General features: G+C 42.0%; 1 protein-coding gene across 1 annotated transcript; it reads left to right on the forward strand.

Moving 5' to 3' along the window:
• Positions 1-1437: 1437 nt before the first annotated feature.
• Positions 1438-23587, forward strand: plekhg4b (pleckstrin homology domain containing, family G (with RhoGef domain) member 4B; the record flags this gene model as incomplete). Its single annotated transcript, XM_079227111.1, has 24 exons — positions 1438-1506; positions 6112-6309; positions 7311-8544; positions 11217-11420; positions 12018-12141; positions 12511-12604; positions 13113-13199; positions 13338-13454; positions 13829-13927; positions 14175-14317; positions 14442-14580; positions 14681-14803; positions 14910-15074; positions 15264-16135; positions 16492-16741; positions 17050-17139; positions 17842-18066; positions 18298-18468; positions 18564-18741; positions 18854-18970; positions 19401-19679; positions 20440-20666; positions 21678-21747; positions 23216-23587. 23 exons carry the CDS (start codon positions 1438-1440, stop codon positions 21720-21722), a joined length of 5250 nt encoding a protein of 1749 aa, XP_079083237.1. The 3' UTR covers positions 21723-21747; positions 23216-23587.
• Positions 23588-25556: the final 1969 nt, after the last annotated feature.

Here is a 25556-nt window from a genome sequence, read left to right on the forward strand (position 1 = left end):
ACTTGGAGAGAGAGAGGAGTGTATATTTGCATAGTGCATACGCAAGGTTTGTGTGCGTCTGTTTATATAGCAGATTATACAGTAGATATATACATAAGACTAAATGTAGATCTACTGTATATATAACAATAGGTGTTTTCACTGGTTTATGGTTTTCCCTCTTTTTTGTGACAAGTGTAAATGTCTCTGGTGTCACAATGTGTTTGTGCGAGCACGCGTGTGCTGTGAGACTGCAGTCAGGTCTTCTTGTCTGCGTCGGGGTCATTGTGAACCAAGTAGTGCCTCTCTCCAAATATAAACTAAACCCAATTACCGATCCTCACTACCGCCTCTGTTTACACAGGCCGGCTTAATATGATCTTCACATTTTCACTCAAAGCGTGCATTCTCACCAAGCATGTTTCTCCCTGAACAACGGTTTCCTGTGTTTAGGAAGAGATGGGAAGGAGCTTACAAACTGTCACTTTGCTGCATTCCAGCAGTAAAAACATGCTCACCTCTCCTCTGTTTTGGTGTCTCCTCATGAGGGTTTTCTTTTGATGCCTGTCAGATGTCATCGTCGAGGAATGTTAGCTAATGATATAATTGAGTTTATGTGCGTGTCTTAAACAACAAAAACACTCTGTTCTGAGAAATTTTTTTAATAAAAGAACAGTTTATATATTGTTTTAGACTCAAGATGTCCTATCTGTCTTATAAAACAGGAGGATGTCACGCATATGACAGTGGTTTGTAAGGGCCAGTTTAAGGATTGGGTATTCCCCTTGCAATATTTAAGGGGAACGCCATTGTAGAGAGTGACCTGAGCAACCAAGCCTATGCTGATGTCTTCCTTTCTTTTTCCTTTTGAAAAGCAGCAGAATAAGCTGAAACCCTAGTCCATTTGTATTGTCAGGACAAAGAGAGACCATTGTGGCAGGAGGGGTGGAGGGGAGCTGTCGGTGGAGGTAGGGGTGCAAGGGGTCAGGGGGGGGCAGAGAGGAGTTAGTCAGAGTCCGACCCATGCTGGGTGGAGTGTTGGGGGCTCGGGGCGGTGGGGGTGTGCAGGTCAGGTAGTGTGTTTTTTTTTCTTCTTCTTCTCTCTCTATCTGAATGATGAGCCCGAAGTTGCAGCAGTGTGCATTTATCCAGCTGGAAGAGGCTTCGGTAGCAGAGCAGCAGCAGGGCGGGGGAGGTTATGCTGGAGGGAGGGAGGGAGGGAGGGTGAGTGACGTAGAAGCCAGCGCACTGCCTCTCTCACGCTCCGACAGGAGTTTATTCTGCTCCAGCTGCCTTCACCACAGCACACACACACAGAGCTGGAGAGAGAAAAGGCACGGGACCTGTTGTTATCACAGCAATGACTTGCAGCACTTACAGAGTGGATTGTACACTGGATTTTTGGAGTCGATGACATTTATTTATTTGTTGAAGTGTGGTCTTTCGTCTGGTGCCTAAATGCTGTCACTGGGCAAAATGCACTCCAGAGCAAAGTCCCGGAGTTGTGACAACTACCTGAGTATTAAGGTACGAGCTTTAAATATGTCTGCATTGCAATTTTACTGAGACTTCTTGGAAGTTTCTGTTTTGTGCATTTATGTGTTTTAACTCTTCTGTAATAATGTGTCTTATTGTGCACATTCAATGAATGTTTTTAATGTCTCAGCTTGTAAATGGCTGATAATTTTATATCTTGCTATGTCGCCAAAACATAGCAGGTAGTTTTTTTAGACAAGCATAAAGTGTGTGTGTGTGTGTCTGTGTGTGTGTGTGCTGATCCATCAATCGGTACACTCTATGTTTATATTAATGTTATTTTAGTTTCAATTATATTATGTCTTTATATTCTTGTTTGTTTCAGTAAGATAACTTAATACGTCACACCGTGTGTAAATGTTTGCCTTTTCAGCAACATTGTGTCTGCTGCTCTCAGATACCGGGATGTTTGTAGTAATCTGTGTTCCCTTCGAAGGACATTGGCAATTCTAGTAATTCTTTACTGATGGCCCCTCAACATGTTCTCCTACTGTTGCATAACAGTTACAATATGAATGCTGTGGCTCTCTACGGGATTAAAGACACATTAGGTGTGCAGTTTTGACAGGGAGCTAAACACTGGAATTGAAGACCAGATAAGTAACATATTTCAAATCTTGAATGTCTTTCTTCAGTAGATACAGACATTAATGTTTTTAAGCTGTGGGCCATCATCAGCATTTGTGGGCTTTTATCTTCAAACCAAAAAAAGAATGGGGTCAGTGAAATACACAAGTTTGTATCCTCTCGGATAAGTCAGGTCCTTTTATCATCCTCCCACTTGTTTTGGTATGCACCCATGCTATATTTACTCTGCAGAGGTATCAACAGCCTTTTGTTAGTCTCTTTTGTCTCTCCTGTCATTGCCCATCACCGCTGTGATTGGTTGAAGGACCTCCATTCACTTTTTGTCTTCTTGCTGTTGGGTTTTCCTTTTATGCAAAGGCCTAATCAAACGTGAGAATGTGCATGTTTGTTGTATACAGTGCAACATCTATCCAGAGGGTCTGTCAGGGCCCAGGAACAATATCCTGCCAGTGTTGTTTACATCCTGTAGGACAAAGTCATTAGTTGACGACAAAAATCCAGTATTTCTAATAACCGATGTGGGAATCTTTCTTTCTACTCCATTGGGATACAGTTTAATTTTGTCTTTTTTTAAAAGCATAATTTGCATTTTGCTTTGTGCAGTACTTGAAAAGAAAACATGTAGCGCTTACACTTCACATCTTATTCTATAGCCGGATGATTAGCAGCTATCTTTATCTTATATTGCAGTCAAACCATAGGAATGTAGATGTGAATTAGGGAAATTAAAAATAGTAACTTTTGGGTCAGTTTATCACCTCCAGACTTCCATCATTGTTGATCCCGCTGTCACCCCACAACCCCAGCTGTGTATAGCACACAATCAGTGTGGCCTCTCTGGGTTAAAGTTTATCTCCTGAGATAACATTGTAACATTTACTAAAGTGTCTTTTTACATTGCTATTCTAATATTGTGACTTTGTCTACTAAAGAACACGTTCTGTAGTGTTCATACTCAGAGAGAGTTTATTTGTGTCTTACATATCTGTGTTTGTGTGTCTATTCAAGTACAATTCAGTTTTATTTAGTAAAAGTAAGTTAGTATGTGCCTTCAGGTGAGACACTTGTTAAGTTGTTAAGAAGTACTTGTGTGAGAGCAGTAGTGAGATAAAGAATCTGCAAACTGCACTGATCGCTCCGAATATATTCAATTTAACAAAACTGTATTTTGATTTAAGAGCTTTGTCAGGCAATATTAGTAATGTTACGTCTTGACTTTATTGAGAATTGTTTATGTCATGTTTAGATATTTTTTCTGACTTTATATCCCAGCCCCTTTCCTCGCCTCTCCTCCTCTCATAAGATAGGATTTCTATTGCTACGAATCAAAAGTTGAATCAAATTGCAGGTTCAATGGTGAGGTCTCACTAGACTCTTTTGTTGGCGTCCTGGCACCTGGCGGCGGGGCAGGTCTGAGCTTTGTCAGCCTGTGGCCTTTGAGGCTGTTAGCAGGTTGGTTAGTGAGCAGTCTGTATGGGGGCTCCAGGGCTCTCTTGTTACACTCCCCTGGTGGCTTCATGCTCCACTGGAGGCCTGGTAGGCAGCGCCTTTTGTGTCCCTGACCCACTAAATGTGTCAGTGACCACCTCTCTCTCTCTCTCTCTCTATCTCTCTCTCTCTATCTCTGTCTCTTAAGGTCTATCGCTCTTTCTTTCTCTGTGATGCACCCATTCTCCCTTTCTATCCCTCTGACTTTGATCCGTTTCTCCTTCCACTTTGCAGTCTGACACATGCTTTAAAAGGTGCTGTACTTTTAGAGTTACTAGCTAATATTATATTTTCACATGGAATATTTAATGTCTCAAGTGGCTCACAAACATTTACTTACATTGCAATGTTTCTTCATATTTAAGAGTAAATATCATTCAGAGACATAACCCACATCGCTCAGCCCACTTACCCGCTACGTGCATCTTCTGAACAGCTGGTTTACTGACAGTGCAGACAAAAGTGTCCCACCTGGAGCTTGAAGCCATTAATTATCACTTCAGTCCTCCATCACACAGGCGGCCTCTTACAAAGACCTGGCATCAGAAAGGGTGGGACTTCCCAATCTGTTCCTGTCCTGGCTGAGGGTCTGAGGCTAGAGACACACAACCACACACACACTGCATTCCTCTGTGGCTCAGAGCGGATGGGAAGCTCAGCGTTGGTGGCTGTAAGCTCAGTAGCTCTGCTGAGACTTGCAGATATGTCTCCCACTAGCCAGGTGACACTTTTTTGGAAAAGTTTCAAACGCTTCCGGACAATGGAAAGCAATACATGTTGTACCTTATGGAAGATGTTTTCTACAGGGTGATGGTGTAATGTCTATTTCTACGACTACTATTACTCTCACTGTAAACATTGTGTTGTTTTTTGTCCATATTGTAGCATCAGATTACGTGGACAGCCACTCCTGTGCAGCAGGTTGAATAGCATTTGATTGATCATTGAGTAATCGTTCATCAAAACACTACTTCTGTCACCACTGTTTTTTTTTCTGTCTTGGAAACCTCAAGAGAAACTGGTGTGTCCAAACTATGTAGCGAGGGCTTTCCTCCCATTGTTAGCTGTCCTCCAATAAAACATCATGTTATTCTTCTCCTCCCGGGTGTAACAGTGACTAATGCCCAGAGCCATTTTTGTCTCACTAAAAGCAGGCTGACTGCTAATGGAGGTGGGCGTTTTGTTTCAGGGCACCAAACACTGTACAGCACATACCACTTAGAGAGGCGGAGTACACAATGTGCGCCTTGTAGTAGAGTCGTGGCATGTGTACCAATGCACTGAACTGTACTCGCTCTCCTCTAATTGATGGTGCTGAGCTGCTTAGATCAACAGGACAGATCCTACAAAGGGTGAAACATGGGCAGTCTGACAGGCTAAATTTGCTGGAGCATTTCTAGGCATCCTTTTTTTTTTTTTTTACACACTTTTATTGTCATGTAAATGCAGCAAAGACATTCAAGTGAGAGTTAGGAGCTGCGTCCTCATCAACCCCCACGTTCCTCAGCATGGTACACAGTTGTCATAGTGTGGGACTTTCCCTGGCATTGCTATCTATCTGTGTGGTTATCATCGGAGGCAGATGTCTCTATTCCACTGTTGTGTTCCATTCGGAAAGGACAGATAGGCGAGGGATGTTTGGCCTTGGCGCCGACTGCTGAGAGGAAGGTCATAGCCTGAACCATGAGCATAACTACAAGACCGGGTCAACCTCATCCAGGACGGCTCTAGTCCCAAATGTCCCTTCTCATCCAGACAGTCCAGACAGTGTCTGACATGTCATCTCTTCTGGTGGGGACAGGTGGAGGTGGCCCAGGTCGTGTAGGGGGTCAGATGAAAGTCAGTGATATTGTTGTTATTAATGGGTAGCATTGCACCATCCCATCCTCAACTGGAGTCCAGTCTGTACTTTCCAGTTTTTGCTGTTTGTGTCCGCTGACAGTGACGTCACTCCCACCAGCTGCTTCCCCTCTTGCTGATGGAAAAACCATCATGGCTGACGTTTCCTGTCATGTTCAAACTTCCTGACTTTCTGGCTAAATGGGATCTTGCTCAGTAACTCATGGGCAACTGTATGTTTATCTGGCTGAAAGTATGTACAGTTGGCAGATGCCTTGTTATTTGGTCATAGTTGTGCAGTCTTTGGATGGTATTTTGAACCATGGCAGTGGCATGGCTCTTGTGATGGTCTGCCTGACGGTTGATCGGTCCACTACTGTAATATCTCAACTCACTGGTACAGTAATTTGGAACAGACATTCATGGTCTTCAGAGGAGGAACCATAACAACATTTGTGATCCCCTGACTTTTCCTCAAAGGCCATCAGAAAGTTGACATTTATTAAAGTATTTTTCCATCTATTAGATGGATTACTATGAGATTTGTTAGGAAATGTCACTTAACCTGAGCTGTACTTTGTGTTTACTTCTAACTAGCACATGCTAGCACATATGACACTTTTAGCACAAACTTCATCTGATGAAAGATGTCCAACCTAATCCAGATATTATTTTACGCAGGACACTGAGTCTTTGGACAGCTGTATCCAGAGCACCTTGTCGGCCCTGTACCGCCCCTTCAGTGCCACCGCTGCCACGGTCCTGTGGCAGCTCTTCAGTGTGGTAGAAAGGCAGTACCGAGGAGACGGCCTCCGCTGCCTCATCGACTTCTTGCTTCCTGCCAAGAGAATCCTGCAGATCATCCAACAAGAAACCTGTGTGAGTTGTTGCTAGATGTGGCACCTCAAGTTAAATCGATATAACCTTCTGTGATTTATTTCAGATTTCACTTCAAACAGATTGACCAGTTACTAACCGTAGTGATGGGGAAGTGAGGACTCAACGATGAAAAATAAAACCAGTAGTCCCACTAAAACATGTATCCGTGTGTCAGGACATATCAACTCATGTCCTTCCCAAAACACTTCAAACATTCAATTATAAATATCTTGAAAGATAAACAGCTGAGGTGATAAGACAAAATGTTTGTGACAAAAGAATGTGAGAACAGTGCTGCTGAGTGGGAATATATTTTCTGAGTGGGAAGGGGGAGTATCAGACTGAGACAGAGTTGATTATTGTTCTGAAAACAAGCTGAAAAGCAGCCATCTTTCTCTGAATAGGGAAACAGAGGGAAACTGTGGTCTGTTTGAGAGGCTGCCATAGACTCTTGGACCCAAAACGAAATTCAATATTCTCTCTCACAAGCTTTGATTGCTGTGGCTCTACAACCAAAGCGCTGTAACTTTATTCCTCTGTATTCATCTCCGCAGTGATTACACTGTGACGATAGTCATAGCAATAGTTTCACCTAAGCCTAGCCCCTGAGACCAGCTTGCAGTGCTTGGGAGTCTTTGTATTGCAGGCAATATGAGAGGCTTCAGAGGAAGATCATATCCTCAGTCTGAGCATTGACATTCATACAAGATGAAAAAGCCAACCCTTGAGCACAGTGTCTTTGCTCTTAGGTTATGTTTTTGTGAAGATTTGTGTTGTGGTTGCTGCAAAACAAAGCCTGATCAGACAGGTTTTTCTCCTTCGTTGAATGATCGCTGACAGTGATTCATCTAGTTTGTCCAATGAAAACATCTTGACACTGCATTGAAGTTAAACATGTGTTTGAACACAGCTTTTCAGGTGTCAGTCATACCACAGCTGAGCCACGATACACAGATGATAATCTTTTTTGGGAGTGACTGATTTCTCTGTTTTTCTCTCAGGTGAGGTTCAGAGGATTGCTGTTCTATCATGAGGGGTGGCCTCTCTGCATCCACGAGAAAGTCGTCCTGCAGCTCGCCCCTCTGCACAAAGTGCGACTAAAGCAAGGAGACTTCTACCTACAGATCGTTCCTCTAGGCCGCAAGACTGCAAAGCTCGTAATAAAATGTCTGTCGTTCAGTGGGCAGGCCATCACAGAGGTCACCGTCGCAGAGAGCATGTATGGCAGTGTCTTCACAGCTGAGTTCTTACAGAATGTGACACGTGACCGTAACCTGCACCCACTACAGAACTGTCTACTTACCACTGGTACGGCTGTGTACAGAACGCCGTGGAAGAACGTGGTCAACCCACTGTTTGTCAGCAGCACGGCGGACGCCATCATGCAAGCGCGCTGCAGCAGAGGTGGCTTCCGCGGCCATCTGAGCACCTGCAGCACCAGCGGATCCACAGGGACTCTTGACAGCCACCGCAGCTCCAGAGAGTCTCTGCACTCTCAGGGAGCTGACTCCATCTTCTCTGAGCCCACCTCCCCAAACAGACACCATTTGGACCCCAGCAGTGAGAACCACAGTGTCAGTTCACCAGACACTACCACACCTATCATTACAATCGAAAGGCCCACTGAAGAGTGTGGACTAGGAAGTGAGGATAGTGGTGGGAGAGAGAGAGGGCCAGGGTCCAAGATGATATCTTTCACCACGGACCTCAGTAACCCTGGCCCTCGACGACGCCTCCCAAGGGACTCTGTCGCATTTGAGAGCAGGAGACTTTTCAGGAAATCTTACATGGAGGCCCTGCAGAACCCCATGAGCCTCGGCTCAAGCTCTGAATCCATTCTGGAGGAAAGCCCAGAGCACGGTGCTGGTCTAAGAGAGGACTCAGTGACCCCAGGGAGCAGCCCCGACACCCGGTCTTCCTCCAGAGAACATTTATCTCGGAGGTTGGGTAGCCGGAGCTGGCTCAGCGGAGATGACTCCAGACCCAGCACACCTTTACTTTACTTACAGAGGGGGTTGAGGAGCGCAGAGAGACGGGCAGAAAGACGCTCAAAATCACTGGAGAGGACTAACAAGGCAGGCCAGGTTAAAGGCCACCGGGAACGATCCTCTTCTGGAGGCTCAGCTAGCACCTCCCCCAAAAAGCTTATAAATGGCTACGCTCTTCGCTTTGGGAAGCTCGATGTGGAGGCGGCTTTTCCTGGCTCTGAGAGGAGAAGCAGCAAAGAGGAGTCAGGTATGTACTGATGTTCTACCTTTTGCTTTCACAATGTCTCGTCGAACAAAAATCACATTTAAGTTGCTAATATTACATGCAAATACGTTTTAATTTAATGTTGGCTTTACGAGCAGTAGAAAGTACAAAAGTACATTTACCCCAAGTACATTTCAGACTGCATTTCAAATCATTTATATTTATTCCACTGCATTTATTTCACAGCTTTAGCTAGCAATCATAAGTATTATCTGTGTAACCAAAGCTTATTTCTCTCTGCAAATATACCTTAATTTTGGTCCCAAAACTGTAAAAAACACATCAATGAGCAACACTAATATACGGGATGATATGTTCCTTCATCACAATAAACATGGAGATTGTGGTTTATTTAAAGTCTATCCCATATACACTATGGTGCTTCCATAAAAACTCATAGTAATAGTAGTCCCCAATAAACACAAAGTGTCTAAACACTAAATGTCAGCTATTTTTGGAGATTGGTTGGATTTCTTGGGGGAAACGAAACTACTACTGACACTTTTAAGATTTACATTTTCAGTAGGAATGAGTGTTGTATAATATATGTGTTGTTTCTCCAACAGTGGTTGAATCATCGTACCAGTCCATGACTCATACTTTCTTGCTTATCAAGTAACATAACCTCAGGGTGTTAAAACCACTCTTAACCACTCTTTCACTCTTAATAGTCAGATAATAGAGGTTTCTCATCAGGGTGTGTAATTATACCCTGCAGCAGGAGTGGTTATTCATCAGGTGGCTGCAGTTGCCGTCTGAATCGAGACAGCCCATAACTCTGAAGCATTAACGCTGACATTGGTGACAGATTGCTTTTCAAAGCCCACTGTGTATTTTTTGGCACGTTGAGTATACAGGTACGGCCCTACATAGGAAACAGAACTTACTCTCAACCCTGTGTTTTCTTTACCACTGTCAGTCTTTGTTTTTGTGTTGGCTCGTACAGGGTAGCTCAGGAAAGTGTCGGTGTGAGAGTACCACCGAGGGAATCATGCTGTTTTTTCAAAACACAGATTCTTCCGTGAATTGAAATGCGCGGCGAAGAGTTATTTCTAATCTCTCGGTCCTAACCTTGGACAAGGCTAGACCATAGTTAAGGCTGTTAGTACTGATTTTATAAATAAAGGCGATTAAACGTATGTTCATTTAAATGTGATGAATACGAACCATGCAGCAAAAATATTGTAGTTAGATCGCATCAATGTTGTGTTCCTGAGATTACCTCAGACGGGATTGTATTTCAGCTGTTGCAAAGCAGGTTTCCCACAACGACATTTTAAAGGCAACAAAGGATCCTGTAAACCCTGTAAACCAACCACAGGGACCCCAGCAGTCCACAATGAGATGACCCTCCAATGTTATTGGGGCTGAGGGCTACACTGATCCCAGATGGGTTGCCTCATTTACAAAAGTGTCCTTTGTGAATCAAATCAGCCAATGGGGATCCACGAAAAAAACCTTTTCAAACTACACCTCTGTCTTTGGAGAGTCCATTCAGTCCAGAAACACAAGACCTAACCTGCACTGACTCACACCACTCTGAAAAAAATACTCAAAGATGGGTTAGATTACTCATTATATGAGCCAGCAAACTGCAATATCAAAACACTTTCTGCGTAATTTATGTGATCAGTTACTCAAAGCTCCAGCAACCAGTGCAGTGTTAGCCTCTTTGACGACCTGCGAACGTGTCCCACAGACTACACAAAAAGCAGACTTTCACACAGGACAATACTCAGGAGGCTTTACTCTACGTTTGTCACTTCCTCTGAAAACAAAGCTATTTAGGAAACATGCAGCAAACACAAGCCTGGCCACACAGTCGCACAGGAAATGCACCGACTGTTTGAAGACAATAGAGGCTGAGCTGGGAGGGTTTACTGTCACAGAACAGAGCAGGACAATACAAGAGGCCACACACAACAGGTATCCATCAGACACAGATCCATCCATCGTCACAGATCTATCGGCAGAGCTGGTTGAGCAATGGCCTATCAATATTTCATGTTTATTTCCCATGGCTTTTCCTTCTTGTTTAGAAAGGACATAGTTTATTACTATGGCTCTCGGAACAGGAATGTCTCTGTCAGTAACAGCTGGTCAGTCCAACACTTTGGCCAGTACTTTTGGTTTATGACCAAATACTGGCATTAAAAGTCAGCCTCAGATTCACTTTGTGTGAGTGCTTAATAGAAAATTCTGGCATGCTAGCATGCTAAACTAGGATTTCTAGAAAGGATTCCTTCAGGTACTTAGCCAAGGCACAGTGAAGTATCCCATTGGGTATACAGTGAATACTGTGTTTTGCTGCCTCAGGAATAGGATCCGTGTCAGGAGCATTCTTACTAACAGAGCCTTGAGGTATGGATGGCTGGCGAGGAGGATGTGAGGACATCAGAATCTAATAATGCCATGAGTTACCTGTGACTCAGGCTGACTGAACACCTGGGCTCTGTTATGAGTCAGGGTGAACTCACTACTAGAGCACACTTATGTCACCACTAATAAACACTTGCTTCATGACGTATTACGATTAGTGCTAAGGTGAAAGGAGGCTTCTCATTTATATTGACTGTACTGTATTTTTGTATAGTTGTGGCTCAGTAAGTATCACTTAGACAAAATGTGCCCACTATTTATACTTATTTCAACAGGACAGCGCGATGACACCATCAGCAGTGAGAGCAGACGGCACAGGCACAGTGGAGAAGAGTCGTACAGTCCAAAAGCTGCCAACGGGACGGCCATCAGGCCGGCTTCAGCTGCAGGCTCCTCCAATGAGAGTTACTCAGCCCGCCCCAAACTGGTGTCGGAGGTCAATGAAAAGCTGCTCATATCGGGTGCTGTGATCCTGCCAGGTAGGCAACCAGCGATTCAGACACAGCTGATATTAGCTGCTTTTATTCATCTTGATACATTTTTTTTTTTTACGTAAAATGCAATCCGTCATTTCCATTGCTTATTTACCTTATAATCACTTTGTAAAAGTTGCTTTGAAATCCTGATGAACCACATGTCTTCTCCGCTACTGGAAAACAGCAGCATTATTTCTGAATAATATTGTAGCGTATTTGGACTGTGGTAAAAGGCAGAAATATAGAACTGGGTATTCTTTTTTGGGCCATTACTTTTTGCCCCCCTAGTTTAACAGATATTTAAGAAACTTAGAAAGTACTTTCATGCTCTAAGTAGCTTTATAATCTGATCTAGACATGATTTATTTGCACAATTTAAAGAATACATAATATTACAGTTCAGGAAGAGGCAGAAAACCCACTGGCTTTATTTTGAAGCCTCCACCTATATTATAGAGACCACAACATTAATATACATAAGATATGATGACATAACAATGATGTGAAAGTATTTTCACAAGTGATAACACTGAGTTCCCTAAAGCTTAAACATTCCTGACATGAAAAGTGTTGACCCCCTGCTGGTATTTTCTCGTCCAGGAAGCAGAGATCGCAGTGGGAGGGCAGTGCTACAGGTGTGCACAAGAGCTCAGGTGTGGGCAGGTGAGAGTTGCACAGTCAATGACCTCACCTGTTTATTGGGCTACTACTATTCCACGCTGCGGTAAGTCACACCTACTCTGGCTTTTGTGTCTGTTAAGAATAACTCCAGTAACTTTCACACCTGTCTTTTTTTTTAGGTGAATTTTTAGCATGTTTCAAATGTTCCTTCACAGTGCAGTTGTTATTCAGAGCTTGTAGATGAATGGAAAAAGTAATTATTTTTTATATAGAGCATTACCAGTTATCTTGAGAATGAAAAACGTATTCGTGGTCAGACTCACAAGGTCTCTCTAGTAGCTGCTGGTAGATATTCAATGCATCTTTCAAGTATATTTGGAATTATTGGATTAAAAATGGTCTCTGACCCAATCTATCTAAATCAGGTGACAAAGACAAAGACAATGCACTAACGGTAATACTTTGCTTTCAGGAAAGAAAGGCGTGATCAAGGCTTAACTGTTGTAATAGACAGCAGGAGGCAGCAGCCTGTTCCAGCTCTGTTGTCATCTCTGTCTGAGTTACAGGTGAGGCCTCAGTGGAAAACATGTAATTACCCTCCAACACACACCCAAAGAGCTTACAGGCTGAATCTCTGTTCTCTTCTAAGCTATATTGCTATGTCTCAAGGTTATTACACTATGGCATTCCTTACACATATCTTAATGTTCTACCTCTCAGTTTCTGTCACAGTTAGCTTGTTAAAAGAGACACACCTTTAAATTCATATTCATATACTGCACTTCCAAGACATGTTTTTGAAAAAAAGGCTGGCTTCAGGGCTCGAGTGGAGAAGCCTGTGCTCACTTGTCTGTTTTTAACCGCACACTGGGAGTGGGCCGGCTGCAGCCGACTTACAAGAGACATATCATCATGCTGTGATGATGAGTTGTCTTACTGATGTCGGGATGATAATTCCGTAAACCACAACATATGCATTATAAGTCAGTTTATCTGTAAAAAATCTCTGCGTATGTTTATTCATTTATCTTTATCTTAATCGACAATGCAAATAATTGTGCATGTTTTTCTCAGGCGTTGGCACCAAATGCACTTTACACTGTTCTCTTCCTGGTGGACAAGGAGACAGCAGCCAAACCTGAGAGAGACATCGATGTACAGGTAAATAAAGACTCTTAATTAATTCAACTAGTTGTTACTCGATTGAGATTTAATGAATTCCTCTCTAATGTTGTCGCTGTAGGCTGTGATGACACAGAGTATCACACTGAGTGTGTGTTTGTGCTTTTCTTGCCACAGACTGAAACAATGTCATCTCTGAAAGCCCTGCTGAAGCACATCGACCAAACCCAGCTCACACAAGACCTGGAGGGCACCTTCCACTACGACCACAACCACTGGATCCACTTCAGACAGGTGGGTGTGGCGGAGGGGGCTGGGCATTGTAAACATATTTGTAAACTTACTCAAGAGCATGGCGAGGGCGGAGATACCTTTTCTAAAAACATAATAATAATTCAGTTGTTGGGTGTCCGTTGTTACTAAGAAAAAAATATATATATTATTTGTTTTTTTATGTTATGTATGAGTTATGTATTGTTAAAACAAATGGCTTCTCTGAGCCAGCTGAAACATGGATGGTTTGTGGCCATTCTTGGATCAATCCCTTGCATTTTAGATTTTTCTCCAAAACATCCTGCCGATTTTAAGAATGGTGACGGGCTACAGAGATTTTTTATGTTTTGACATTGCTAGTGCTGATAATCTTTTTCTCTCTGTCTCTCTCACAGAAAATTGACCCATTTGCCAGCAGTTGTAGCGCATCCATCTCCTCCCTCCAGGAGTCTATCAGCACACTGAGCGGCAGCGGCAACCTGAAGACCTCGAAGGTCAGACCCGACCCCCTGCAGGCAGTCTTGCCTCCTGATTTATGTGTCTCCACTGACTCACAATAGCTCTCTGCTGGCCTCTGTCCTCTTAACTGGAGTAAACAGCTCAGGAGTGTGTTTTATGGTTACTCTCCATGATCCTAGTGCTTTTCTTTCGAGTTTTAAATGAAACAGATATTTCACTTGTTTTGTTTTTACATCCTTTTCCTCATTTGATCATCTTCCCCATTGTGCATGTTTATTTCAGGAGGTTTCTGAGGTATTGGAACAGCAGAGGCATCTCATGAAGTGTGTGCTAGAGGACACCCGTCTAAACAGACTGCGTCTAGAAGGAGGAACTGTCCTCGCCCGCATCAGGAAGGAAGAGGCCTGTGAAAATGAAAACTACAGGTACTGAAGGAAGAATGATTGGACTCTCAAGCACACGAGCCAATATGATTGAAACCTGTAGTGATAATGATATAGACATTTCATAACCCGCTCTGCACTGTTATTGTTTTCTTTGTGCATTTAGAGATGCTGTCGACATGTTGAATGCACTGTACAACCAAGTAGACGAAGAGGTCCATAAGCTTGTGATCCTCTCAAACAAGTCTCAGAAACAGTTGGAGAGCCTTCTGGAGGTGCGCACATTTGAAGAGCAAACACAACAGGTGAGCTTCAACTATTTCACTCTTGAAATTGTTATTTATGCTGTTTTCTCGTTCAACAGTTGGGATATTTAATCAATGAACAATCTTGTTCTCTTTTCAGATCAAACTTTGGTTCAGTGTCAAAGGAGAGAAGCAGCTCACACCGTTGAAATCGCTAACTCTGTCTGTGGCCAAAGTTAAGGAGATGCGAGAGAGCTTGGACCAGTTTCTTGAGGAGACGGTGGTAAATATGGACACCATTTCTCAATAGATTCCAATTCCACCTCCAATGTGTCATTTTGAGAAGACAATCAATGCTAAATGGATCCGTTTTGTCCGTTTCCTGACAGCACCAGCAGAGGCTCGGCCTGCAGCTGGTGAAAGACTCTCCTGAGTCCCTTCCAGGTTCGGTTCTCCTTGACTTTAAGCAAAATCTGGGCTCCATCTTAAGCAGAGTGGAGAAGAGGAAGGCTCAGCTAGACATCCTTACCAACCTGTATGAATTCTATGACTCAGTAAGTATTTTAACCTAATGTGGATATGCTGTCCAAAGGTATGCTACATTTTGAGTATTTAAGGATTAGCATAAACTTAAAATCTCCTTTACAACCGAAGCATATGCCAGACATTTTTCAGGATTAACCATACTGTGTCTCATAATTATTATTATGTTATAAAGATGAATCACTCTTTCAAATCTTTAGGCAAACCAGTGGATGGAGCACTGCCAGGATTATTTTGGCCACCTGAGTCCAGACTCTTCAGGTGTTGGACTTTTGCCATCTGTGGTGCAGATCCTACAGGATTATTACACCGAGGCGTCCAAGTTCTCCATGGACAACTTCAGCACTCTCAACAACATGGTGCTCTCCCTGGAGAGTCCTCAGCAGCTGCAGCAGTGGAACACAGTGTGGCACAAATGCCAGCAAACCAAACAGCAGTTGGAAGAGACTTTGGCCCGAGCCAGAACCGCAGCCCCTCACTCCACGGATGTTGACACGGTGGCTTCTTTAAAGATTTCCGAAAGCCAGACTGCCGCTACAGAACTGCATGGAGCGAAAGCATGTGTGCATTTACCTGTGGTAATTCCACCATTACCGTTTGAGGACAACAAGCCTCACTCTGCTGGGCCTTTCTCCAAGAGCCCAACCAGTTCAATTTCCTCTTCCTCTCACTTCACATTCCCCCCCGAATGCGACAGCAAACTGAGGCAGAGCCCTTCCATGTTTGACGACACAGACAGCGACTGCACCATCGACTCGACCATATCGTGTCACTCGGAGCCCGTCTACTCCGGTGCAGCCCGCCTCCGCAAGCAGCCAATGAAGAAGATCATGAAGAAGACCATGAGCTATGAGCTGACCCCGAGGGACAGTGGTCACTCAGACGTCAGCCACATCCATGGCTACACCGGTGTGTACATCAAGGGCTTGGAGGTGGCTAATAACGTGTCTGCGGAGAAGAAGCTGCAGAGACCTGACATATTGAGCCCTGCATTAGGACGCAGCCGCAGCATGTCGACGCCCTCCAGGCCCCACAACAGACACAGTGACGGAGAAGGCAAGAAACACAGCAGGTGAGGGAGGGAACCACTGATTCTAGACCTGGATTATTACTTTACACCTATTTAAAAGAGTAAAACAGGATTTAAAATTGTTTTAAGTCTTTTCATATACTGTTTTTCGTTTCAATTATTTTCATCTTCCCTTCCAGTTTATAATAGAATAATGCTGAGAAAATAAGCAATCCTAATTTAAGATTATTGAGTATTTGGCATTTTTGCTTTATAAATTATGCAAAAATGATTATTCAATTATTGAAATGGTTGTTAATTGTTGAGTTTATTCTCTAAATTTGTTTGGTATTGTATTATTAGTATCACCAGTGCATCATGAGTACTCTTTCAGCTTATCATGTCTTTTTGTTGTCCAGTAAAGTACAGCACATAATGGATGAGATGATCTCCACAGAGAGGGAGTATGTTCGCTCTCTCAGCTACGTCATTGAGCACTATTTCGCCGAAATGGAACGCCCGGACTTGCCACAGGACCTGCGGGGGAAGCGCAGCATCATTTTTGGGAATGTTGAAAAACTGTGGGACTTCCACAGTCAGTATTTCCTGAAGGAGCTGGAGTCATGCGCCCACTCCCCGCTGTCCATCAGTAGCTGTTTTCTCAGACACGTGAGTCCAGACAGTCAGAGTCCCCCGAGGCGGCACGCTGACAGCCTAAAAACCACACTCAGGTTGAGTGGCTCCCAACAGCAGCGATTGTAATGATGTGTTGATCTGTTTCCAGTGATCTGTCAGGGTTTCACTGTCACGCCGTTGTTTGTGCCGATACCCATATAGCCACTCATTGTCATAATGAACCCATGAAATTATCTTTTCAGTCTCTTGGGAGCTGAATCATTCAATGTATTTTGAAATGCATACTGAAATACATACTTCTTACTGTAGTCAGTGTTGTAACTTGTTGATCTTGTGTGCAGGAGGATCAGTTTGGAATGTATGCTCTGTACAGCAAGAATAAGCCGCAGTCCGACGAACTGCTCAGCAGCCATGGGAACGAATTCTTTAAGGTGCGTCTGTGTACATTCCTCATAGAGTGGCAGGTCACAGGGCATTATATTTAGTTGTACACTAAATGGATCACAAAAAATATAAACATATTAGATTTTAAGCAATTCCTCGATATGGCCCATTTTTATGGCCGATGTTAGCTAATCACAGATAAATTAGTATCTGAATATATTACTGAATTGAATTATAATGACAAGACATGAAAGATCTCAACTTTCATGATTTTGAGTGTTTTAAACACTTCTGATGGCCTTCATCAGCAGATGCAGCTGCTCAGTTATCATGGAGATGATGGGAGTGACCGTAACCCCTGTTGTGGTTTCAGGATTTGAACTGGGAAGTTTGAGTTAATTCAGACACAGTGTCACCGTTACATAGTTTGCCCACCAGTGAGTACTGAAAGGTTATTTTTTTCTAATGTGAACTGAGCCATAAAGTCCATTTATTTGTCACAATTATTTAGTAATCATGTTTAAATGATTCTTTATTCATGTTGAAAAATATGAGCCAAACAAATGTAGTATTGGTCATGTTCTAATTAATGCATGTCCAACACTCAACACAGCTGCATTGAGTCAACATCATTTAACTGCTAATAAGCAGAATTGACCTACAGTTTGTACGACTCACTCACAATATGTGTGTCCCCATATTCAAAAGACGCAATACACAATAATAATCCTCACTGTGTGTCTCCTCAGAATAAGCAGATGGAGCTCGGAGACAAGATGGACTTGGCGTCCTACTTGCTGAAGCCCATCCAGAGGATGAGTAAATATGCGCTGTTACTGAAAGACCTGATCAAGGAGTGCGGTCAGTCCCAGGAGCAGGAGCTGAGCGACCTGCGCACTGCAGAGGAGATGGTCAAGTTTCAGCTTCGCCATGGCAACGACCTGCTGGCTATGGATGCCATTCGGGGCTGTGACGTAAGAGGAAATGCAAGAGCCCAGAGCCATGTGCCACTGTGATGAATATGTTGATGTCACCATAAACCAAACACTTCTTCACATTCTTATTATTTTTTAAACTGGCAAGACGTGATACTGTTTTTGAGTTGGAGGTCAGCTTGTTATGTATGCAGCAGATCGAGGTCAGAGTCCCCCCAGGATCTGTATTGTTCTCTCTGACGCATGTGAACGGCCATGTTTCCTCTCCAGGTGAACCTAAAGGAGCAGGGTCAACTCCGCTGCCAGGATGAATTCATAGTCTGGTGCGGACGGAGGAAATACCTCCGCCACGTCTTCTTGTTTGAAGACCTCATCCTCTTCAGCAAGACCAAGAAGATTGAAGGAGGATATGACTTTTACATCTATAAACAGTCCTTCAAAGTAGGAGTTTATTGTTTAAGGATCACTTTGGGACACATTTCTGCTTGTATACCAATATTTGAGTTCATGTTTCTTTTCTATTCTGTTCTATTCAGACAGCAGAAATAGGTATGACTGAAAATGTAGGCGACAGCGGCCTACGCTTTGAGATTTGGTTCCGTCGGAGGAAGTCACAGGACACGTTTATACTCCAAGCCAGCTCCGCTGAGGTCAAGGCTGTGTGGACCGCTATCATAGGGAAGATTCTGTGGAGGCAGGCGCTCAGAAACAGAGGTGTATTTAATTGTAATTTTGATCTGAATATCTATGTATATGTGACATGCAGGCCCTTTATCCTGTGTAAGGCAAAGGTTTTGTCATTAAATATTTCCTTTCTGGATTCCAGAGTTGCGCATGAAGGAGATGGTGTCCATGGGGATTGGAAGCAAGCCTTTTATGGACATTAAGCCAAGTGATGCAGCTATCAGTGACAGAGCCATTGACTATATCATGAAAAGGACAGGTGAGCTGTCCTTGTACACTTTGTGTAGTTGAGCCTCGGTGTGCTTTTATCGTTCTTATCCCTCTTTCTCCTGCTCTACAGTTTTTTGCATCTTCATGATTCACGTTGCAATTATGCAAACACACAAAATGTGTCTTTGCTGAAACCTCAAAAACTTGGCTCTTGCTTGTAGGTGTTTTATTGTAGTAGTATAAAACATTACGAGAGTTTTTCTCAAGTTAGCGCACCAGCTGAAATCTACAACATACTGATTTGAAGTAATTACAACCGCAGTAAAGTATTTTACATTACACCTCTTTCATGCTGTAAAACAACATGATTCATGCCTCAATTATTGTCATTAACAACCACAGGAATGTTCATACATCCTTGTCACCTTTTATCCCTCCCATGAACTCACACAGCTCACTGTGTTTGTCTCTGCCGACAGAGGCTCGGACCAGGGCATCCATTGCAGTGTCTTCGTTCGATCACGCCACTTCGTTCAAGAGACCTCACTCCACAATCTCCAACAGCAGCACCTCCTCCTCCAGCAGCCAGTCCTCCTCCTCCCTGCTGGGCTCGCTCAACCTTCACCTGTACTCCTCACCCTCTCACCCGCACACACATCCATACCTAGTGGCCAGTGTTCCCTCCTTTGCCCAGTGGCCCTACGACTGCATAGAGGAAGATGAGCTGGAGCAGGACTCCGGGAGCCAGCCCTCAATGAGTGAGTGGCTATTTTATCTTCAATTTATTTTCAGTTAAGTATAAAAAAAAACACTAGGAAGTTTATCTGTATATACTTTAATTAAAAAAAATCTGGGTTTAAATAAGATTTTAAGCTTAAACACTGTAATTTAAATCTTATTTGTCTTATTTTAATTTATTGGGGGGGCTTTTGTACATAATCAGCAGCTCATTTGGCCTTTGTACCCATTTTCACCCATTATTAACCCACTCCAAGTCAATATTTATGGTACTCTACTCAAGATAATAATAAAATGAAGAAGAGCTTCAAAATAAATTACCATGTTAATTGCTAACAAATTACACAATGCCTCTATGTGTAGCATTTTTAACAGGGTAGATGGGGGATTACTGATTACTGCCACAGTGTCATCTTTGCTGCTGCCACTAGGAGTTGCCAAAGTCAAAAAAATCCAACTCACTAATGATTTAACTATATGGAACGCCGAGTTAAATATCTAACTTGGCGACTGCCCTTAGAAATTTTATGGAGTCTTTTTTTAATAAATATTCAATAGTATAAGTGTAAGTTCTTAAACTGAATTTGATATATTTGATATTAAATCAGACACTGATGTATATGTAAGCGCTGTGTATTATATACATATATTGTTTTTTCAACCCAAAATGTTTTGCGCTGGTTAGGGGATACTTGAGTCATGGAGTCTTTTTTAATGGAGAATGTAATGTTGCTTTATTCAGTGTTACAGTATTAATGTAACTTCCTCTTTGTGTTCCAGTCACTGAGAGCTCAGAGACATCCTCCCAGTGCACCTCCAGTGACAGTGTAACAGGCCTGAGTACCCTCACGATACCCGGGCACCCCAGCATCGTCATGGACGCCTACAACAACAACGAGCCCCCCACTTTCCTGTGCTCCTCCACCACTTCCTCCTCCATCGCATCTCCCTCCATATTCCAGGAAGAGGAAGAGCTCCAACCCCAGGGCACCAAGTTCATCACAGCAGTGAGTGTTTGATTGTCTTCCTATACTCAGTGACGGAAAATGTCCCACAAACACCACGTTGTTTTATGAGTGCGTATTTTGAGAAGCACAGTTCAGATAAACCATAAGATGCGGTGACACCCATTTATATTTCGTTGCTCTCTCTCAAGTCAAATTGATTTATAATTTATTTAAGGCCCGTTTTTTAGCTTAAGCTTACCTCGATATGGAAGACAGTTAAGTACTTACATATTTTACCCAAATTCCTATCTTTCAGCAAAACAAGACAAGACGTGTTTTTCTTTATTGAAAGACAGATTGTGTGTGTGTGTGTGTGTGTGTGTGTGTGTGTGTGTGTGTGTGTGTGTGTGTGTGTGTCTATAAACAAAGTGTATGTATGTATAATCCCTAGAATGAGCGGCTCATATCTACATGTGGAGCGGAGCAGGTCATCTTCATTTTTATTTGATCTTGTTTCAATACGTACATTTATATATTTGTATTCATCGTACTTCTTTATTCTCTTTGGAGTTAAATTGAAGCTGCATATCGTCATGTTGTTCTGAGGTGCTCATGCTTTCTGAATGCAGTTTTACTTTTACTCAACAAAAGTGAGATTGGAAAGGGTAGTGATTAGAAAACCACTTAACACCATGTTGATTATTTGCTTAAATTAGCCTAAAGCCAGGAACATGACTGGTTTTAAATCCTGATAATACCCTTAATTTGGCTATTTTTTTTTTATCATGTAATTGTTGTTATAAAGAGGTTTAGGATTAAAATCCCCTCTGTGTGAGCTTTAAACCACGCAACGCTGAGGCAATTTTATTGAACACCACAAACGGACCAAAACCCACCTTTTCAGACGGGTCCGGCTGGTGGTCCGCACCAGGGTTTGATTAACAGCTTTCACACCTGACACCAGACTACCAAATGGACCAAACCGGTTACGTGTGAAAGGGATCTAAGTGGAAGAGAATATTTGAAGCTTCAGTTTCACTGACCACCTTTTTGCTGTTTTGTTTTTACCAGAGCACGGCCTCTCATATAGCAGTAGGCCTCTCTACTGTGGTGTGACTCAGAGCTGAGGGATTTTAGCTCAGTAAGTAACCATTGTCACCGCAGTGGATCTCTGTTGTTCCCTTCACAGACTCATTAACCACTGTGAGATACCCGACTGACTACTAATCTGTGTGAAAATGTGCTTTTGGTGCCTTTGGTGAGTGCTGCATGGCAGTGTGTCCCGGTGGGTTTGGGGGGCTATCCTCCCCATGGGGAGTTTGTTTTGTAAACGTCTGGCTCTCGTTCATGTTTCCCTCTCATTTTCCTCTGTGCATCTGTTTGATATGAGGATGAAATTTGTGTTTTCAAGAGTTTTATGTACGTTTGAACACACGCATGTAAGCAACCTTTGTTTTGGGGCTTTGGAATGCATTCATGTTTTTTTTGGTGATGCCTGAGTTTTGTGTTTTTAACTAACTGTTTAACTTGTTATTTTTATTTGTTTCGAATTTTCAAAATCAGCTTTTACAGGACTTCATTTTGAGAAAAAAACATAGCACACTTCCAGATTATATGCATAAAATATTACAATGCAAATGGCAGCATAAAAACAGGCCTGAACCGCCCCACTGTACTTACATAGAGGCAAATCACATTTTTGTGGAATAAATAAGAACATCTGTGTTGCTCTTTGCTGTAGTACCCAAATGACAGTAAAACACCCACAATCTATACTTTAAAAAAAAAGTATCCTATGTTGATATTGCTTTAAATGTATGGTCAACTTTTCATTTTTTAGTAATAAACCAAAAACACTCTTAGATGCATAATTTGTCTATTAAAATCGTATTATCAAATAGAGTAAAGAAACGTCTGTTTGCTCCTTTACATGTTTTGATAAAGTTTTTTATTTTTATTTTGAATGCATTCAAATATGCTTCCCTGAACTCTCCGCCGCTGCACATTTCAGTCTTACTTTTTTGAGAAACTTTGTTTATTTGTTTTTCAGGCTCTAGTCAGTGGTAAAATTCTCAGTGTCTTTTCCTTTGTAAATAATGCAGTAATCTAGTTAAAACATTTAATAGAAAGTATTAACAATGTTATGGACTTACACATTTTGATTTAGTCTGAAAGACTTTAAATATGTACACATTTTTATTTAGTCTGAAAGACTTTAAATACGTACACATTTTGACAATAACATTGCTTTAGCATCTAAAGAAGAAATAGCTTCAATTAAGTTTCATAATAAGATAATAATGTTGAATTTGTTAAATTTTCCACAACTAAATATATCTCCAAAATACCGTTTGAGTTACATTTTGCTCAAAAGCATCACTGCTATGCAGTCATTACCACTGATTTATGGTAACCGAACTTATTGTTTTGACAAAATCTAGAATTCTTTTAGTATGTGTTGTATAATGCCGTATTACAACTAAAATAGGCCCTTTTGTTGAATGACAATCTTAATATTGCATGCTGACTGAAATAAAATAACTTGTGAGTGCAAAAAGATATTTTTTTAAATCCCCTTTCTTCTTGTGTATTCCTTCTTTTTTTCATAGCTGTGAGTTCCTGAAGCGGAATGATGCAACAGTAGTTTGTATGTCAGGACAAGGAGATGCAAATAAGAGGAGTCCAGCTTCGCAGCACTAAGACTTTAATGGATGAAGCTCAACTATTATATGACGTTTCATTATGATTCTGTAAATTGGAAATTGACACATCATTTACACTGCCATGATGGTACGTCAGTGGTCTGTACATTTGTTTTAATGAGCTAGATATGAACCTGTGTTTATACTGTAGATGAGGTTTTTTTTATGTGTGTTACATACAAACAAAAAATAGCAGGCAGATCTATCCAGACAATACTTTCTTTTATTGCCAGTTTTCTGTTATGACAAATTGTACAGCTGATTAAAATGTTCAAAACATGTTGTTGTTGTAATCATTTCTTTGGTATTTCCACCAGTGGCTAATGCCGATAACGCATGAATCCTTCACACATCTGGAAGTGTGTGAGTTTATCTGAAAACACATTGCAGATATTTCCACTGTTAACAGAGCCGTGTCAAACCACACAGACACCCCGGTATATAGACCGACAAAGCAACACGATGAGGTTCACTATACCGTTACAAAGAGAGACGCAGAGGGTGAGGAGTGTTTTTTTTTCCTTCACATGAGAGAAGTTGACATTCATTTACCACAAGTCTTGTGTTCTCAGTCCGAGTCAAACACCAGACGCAGACCACAGCCCCGGGCTGCTCAGCAAGGGTTTCAGCTCTAATATAGGAAATCGAGAAGAAAAGCAAGCCACAAGAAAACAAACAAAAAGTCTGCGAACGCAGTCGCTTAACTTCTTTTACACACTAACATACAGGCTACTGGTAGTTAATATACAGACAGTTAATTTATTAAGTATTCAATTTTCATATGTCTTCTTCGTTTGGCCTGATAATGGAGAGTTGGTGTGTTTCTCTTTTAAGAACCAGAAGCAAAGGATCGCAGAGAGAAAAACCTCGAGCCCCAACACACAAAGTTCCAGCGCTTCTATCTGTCAGAAACACAAAAATGATTACATATATAGTAGTTTCATATGAGCAAACATGTGTTGTATCTATTGTTAAATAAGCAGATTGAAGTGTTTAATTGTGTCCTGTTCTTCACATGGTCTTACCCTCAAATGTTCCTCGTTTTCTTCACTCCAGTGAGCCAGGTCCACACTTATCAGACAAGCTGAAACTACAGCTATGATAATACAGCCACCGTTGACCATGAGGGACACCTGGAACATTAGCCATAACATTAGCCGTTATTATCTTTTTTTTATTCATTACCTAATTTGTTGTAAGTTGTTTCTTGGGCTTGGATTGAGTTGTACTTACATGTAGTAACTCTGGATATTTGAACATCAGGTTGGAAACAACTCCAGCAATGATGAACTGCAGAGGACAAGGATGCAAAGTCACTATATTGAAGACAAGTTCACATTTGAACATTTGTTTTAACAAATTCTAAAGGACCTTATAGTTTTACGATTAGTTTTTTTAATGTAAGCAATTTGAGCAGAGACTTACAAGTGCTCCGGTCAGGAGGGAAAGTCTGAACAGCGTGAAAAAGGATTGTCCCATATCCTGGGTTACTGCAAAAAGTATCCCCAATCCAACACTGAGGAGACCGCTCACCACCTGCAGAGACTGACAGAGGCACAGAGACACTTCATGACATCACATTAATTTTTGTAACATTTATACAGAAATAAATCTGAATCTTGCTGCCCAAATGAGATGTGTTTTCATCCAAATCATGATAATATTAACGCATATAAAACAACAGGGATTTTACCTTTTTTTTGTGCACATATTCACAGTATTACAAAGATAGGATTTTGTGCGCTTTTGCACTTAAGAAGTAGAAAACCACAAAACCCTCAACCAAGCATTTCCTGTTGCTGCTGTCCAAAGCTGCACAATGGGTACAAGTTATTATGGGCTTTCTCTTTTACCACACCTCTAATGTTTTTTGTGATATCTTGCATAAACTGTGTTTTGACAAGGAGGAATAAGTAAAATATTGTGATCACTATTGCCTGGACTGCAGTCTCTGCAGTCTTTGAGGTGTTAGTGTTGTACACTAACTCCATTACACTGAATCAGGGTTTGAGATCCCCTTGTTTTAGTCTCAAAATGTATACGATCCCTGTAGATATGTGTAATATATGTTTGTTTGAATGGAGAGGACTCCAAAAACATGACATAGAAAGATGATACATTGCAAATTATTGTACCAATCATTGGCTGCTACTGTAAAGACTGATTGATGAGCAGACTGACACCATGTTGTCCATTTCTCAGGGTTGGTGGTTCAATCCCCGCCTGCCTCTGATGAGCAGCTCCATTA

Source organism: Taurulus bubalis, assembly GCF_910589615.1.
Source record: "Taurulus bubalis genome assembly, chromosome: 12".
In the NCBI taxonomy this organism is placed as follows: domain Eukaryota; kingdom Metazoa; phylum Chordata; class Actinopteri; order Perciformes; family Cottidae; genus Taurulus; species Taurulus bubalis.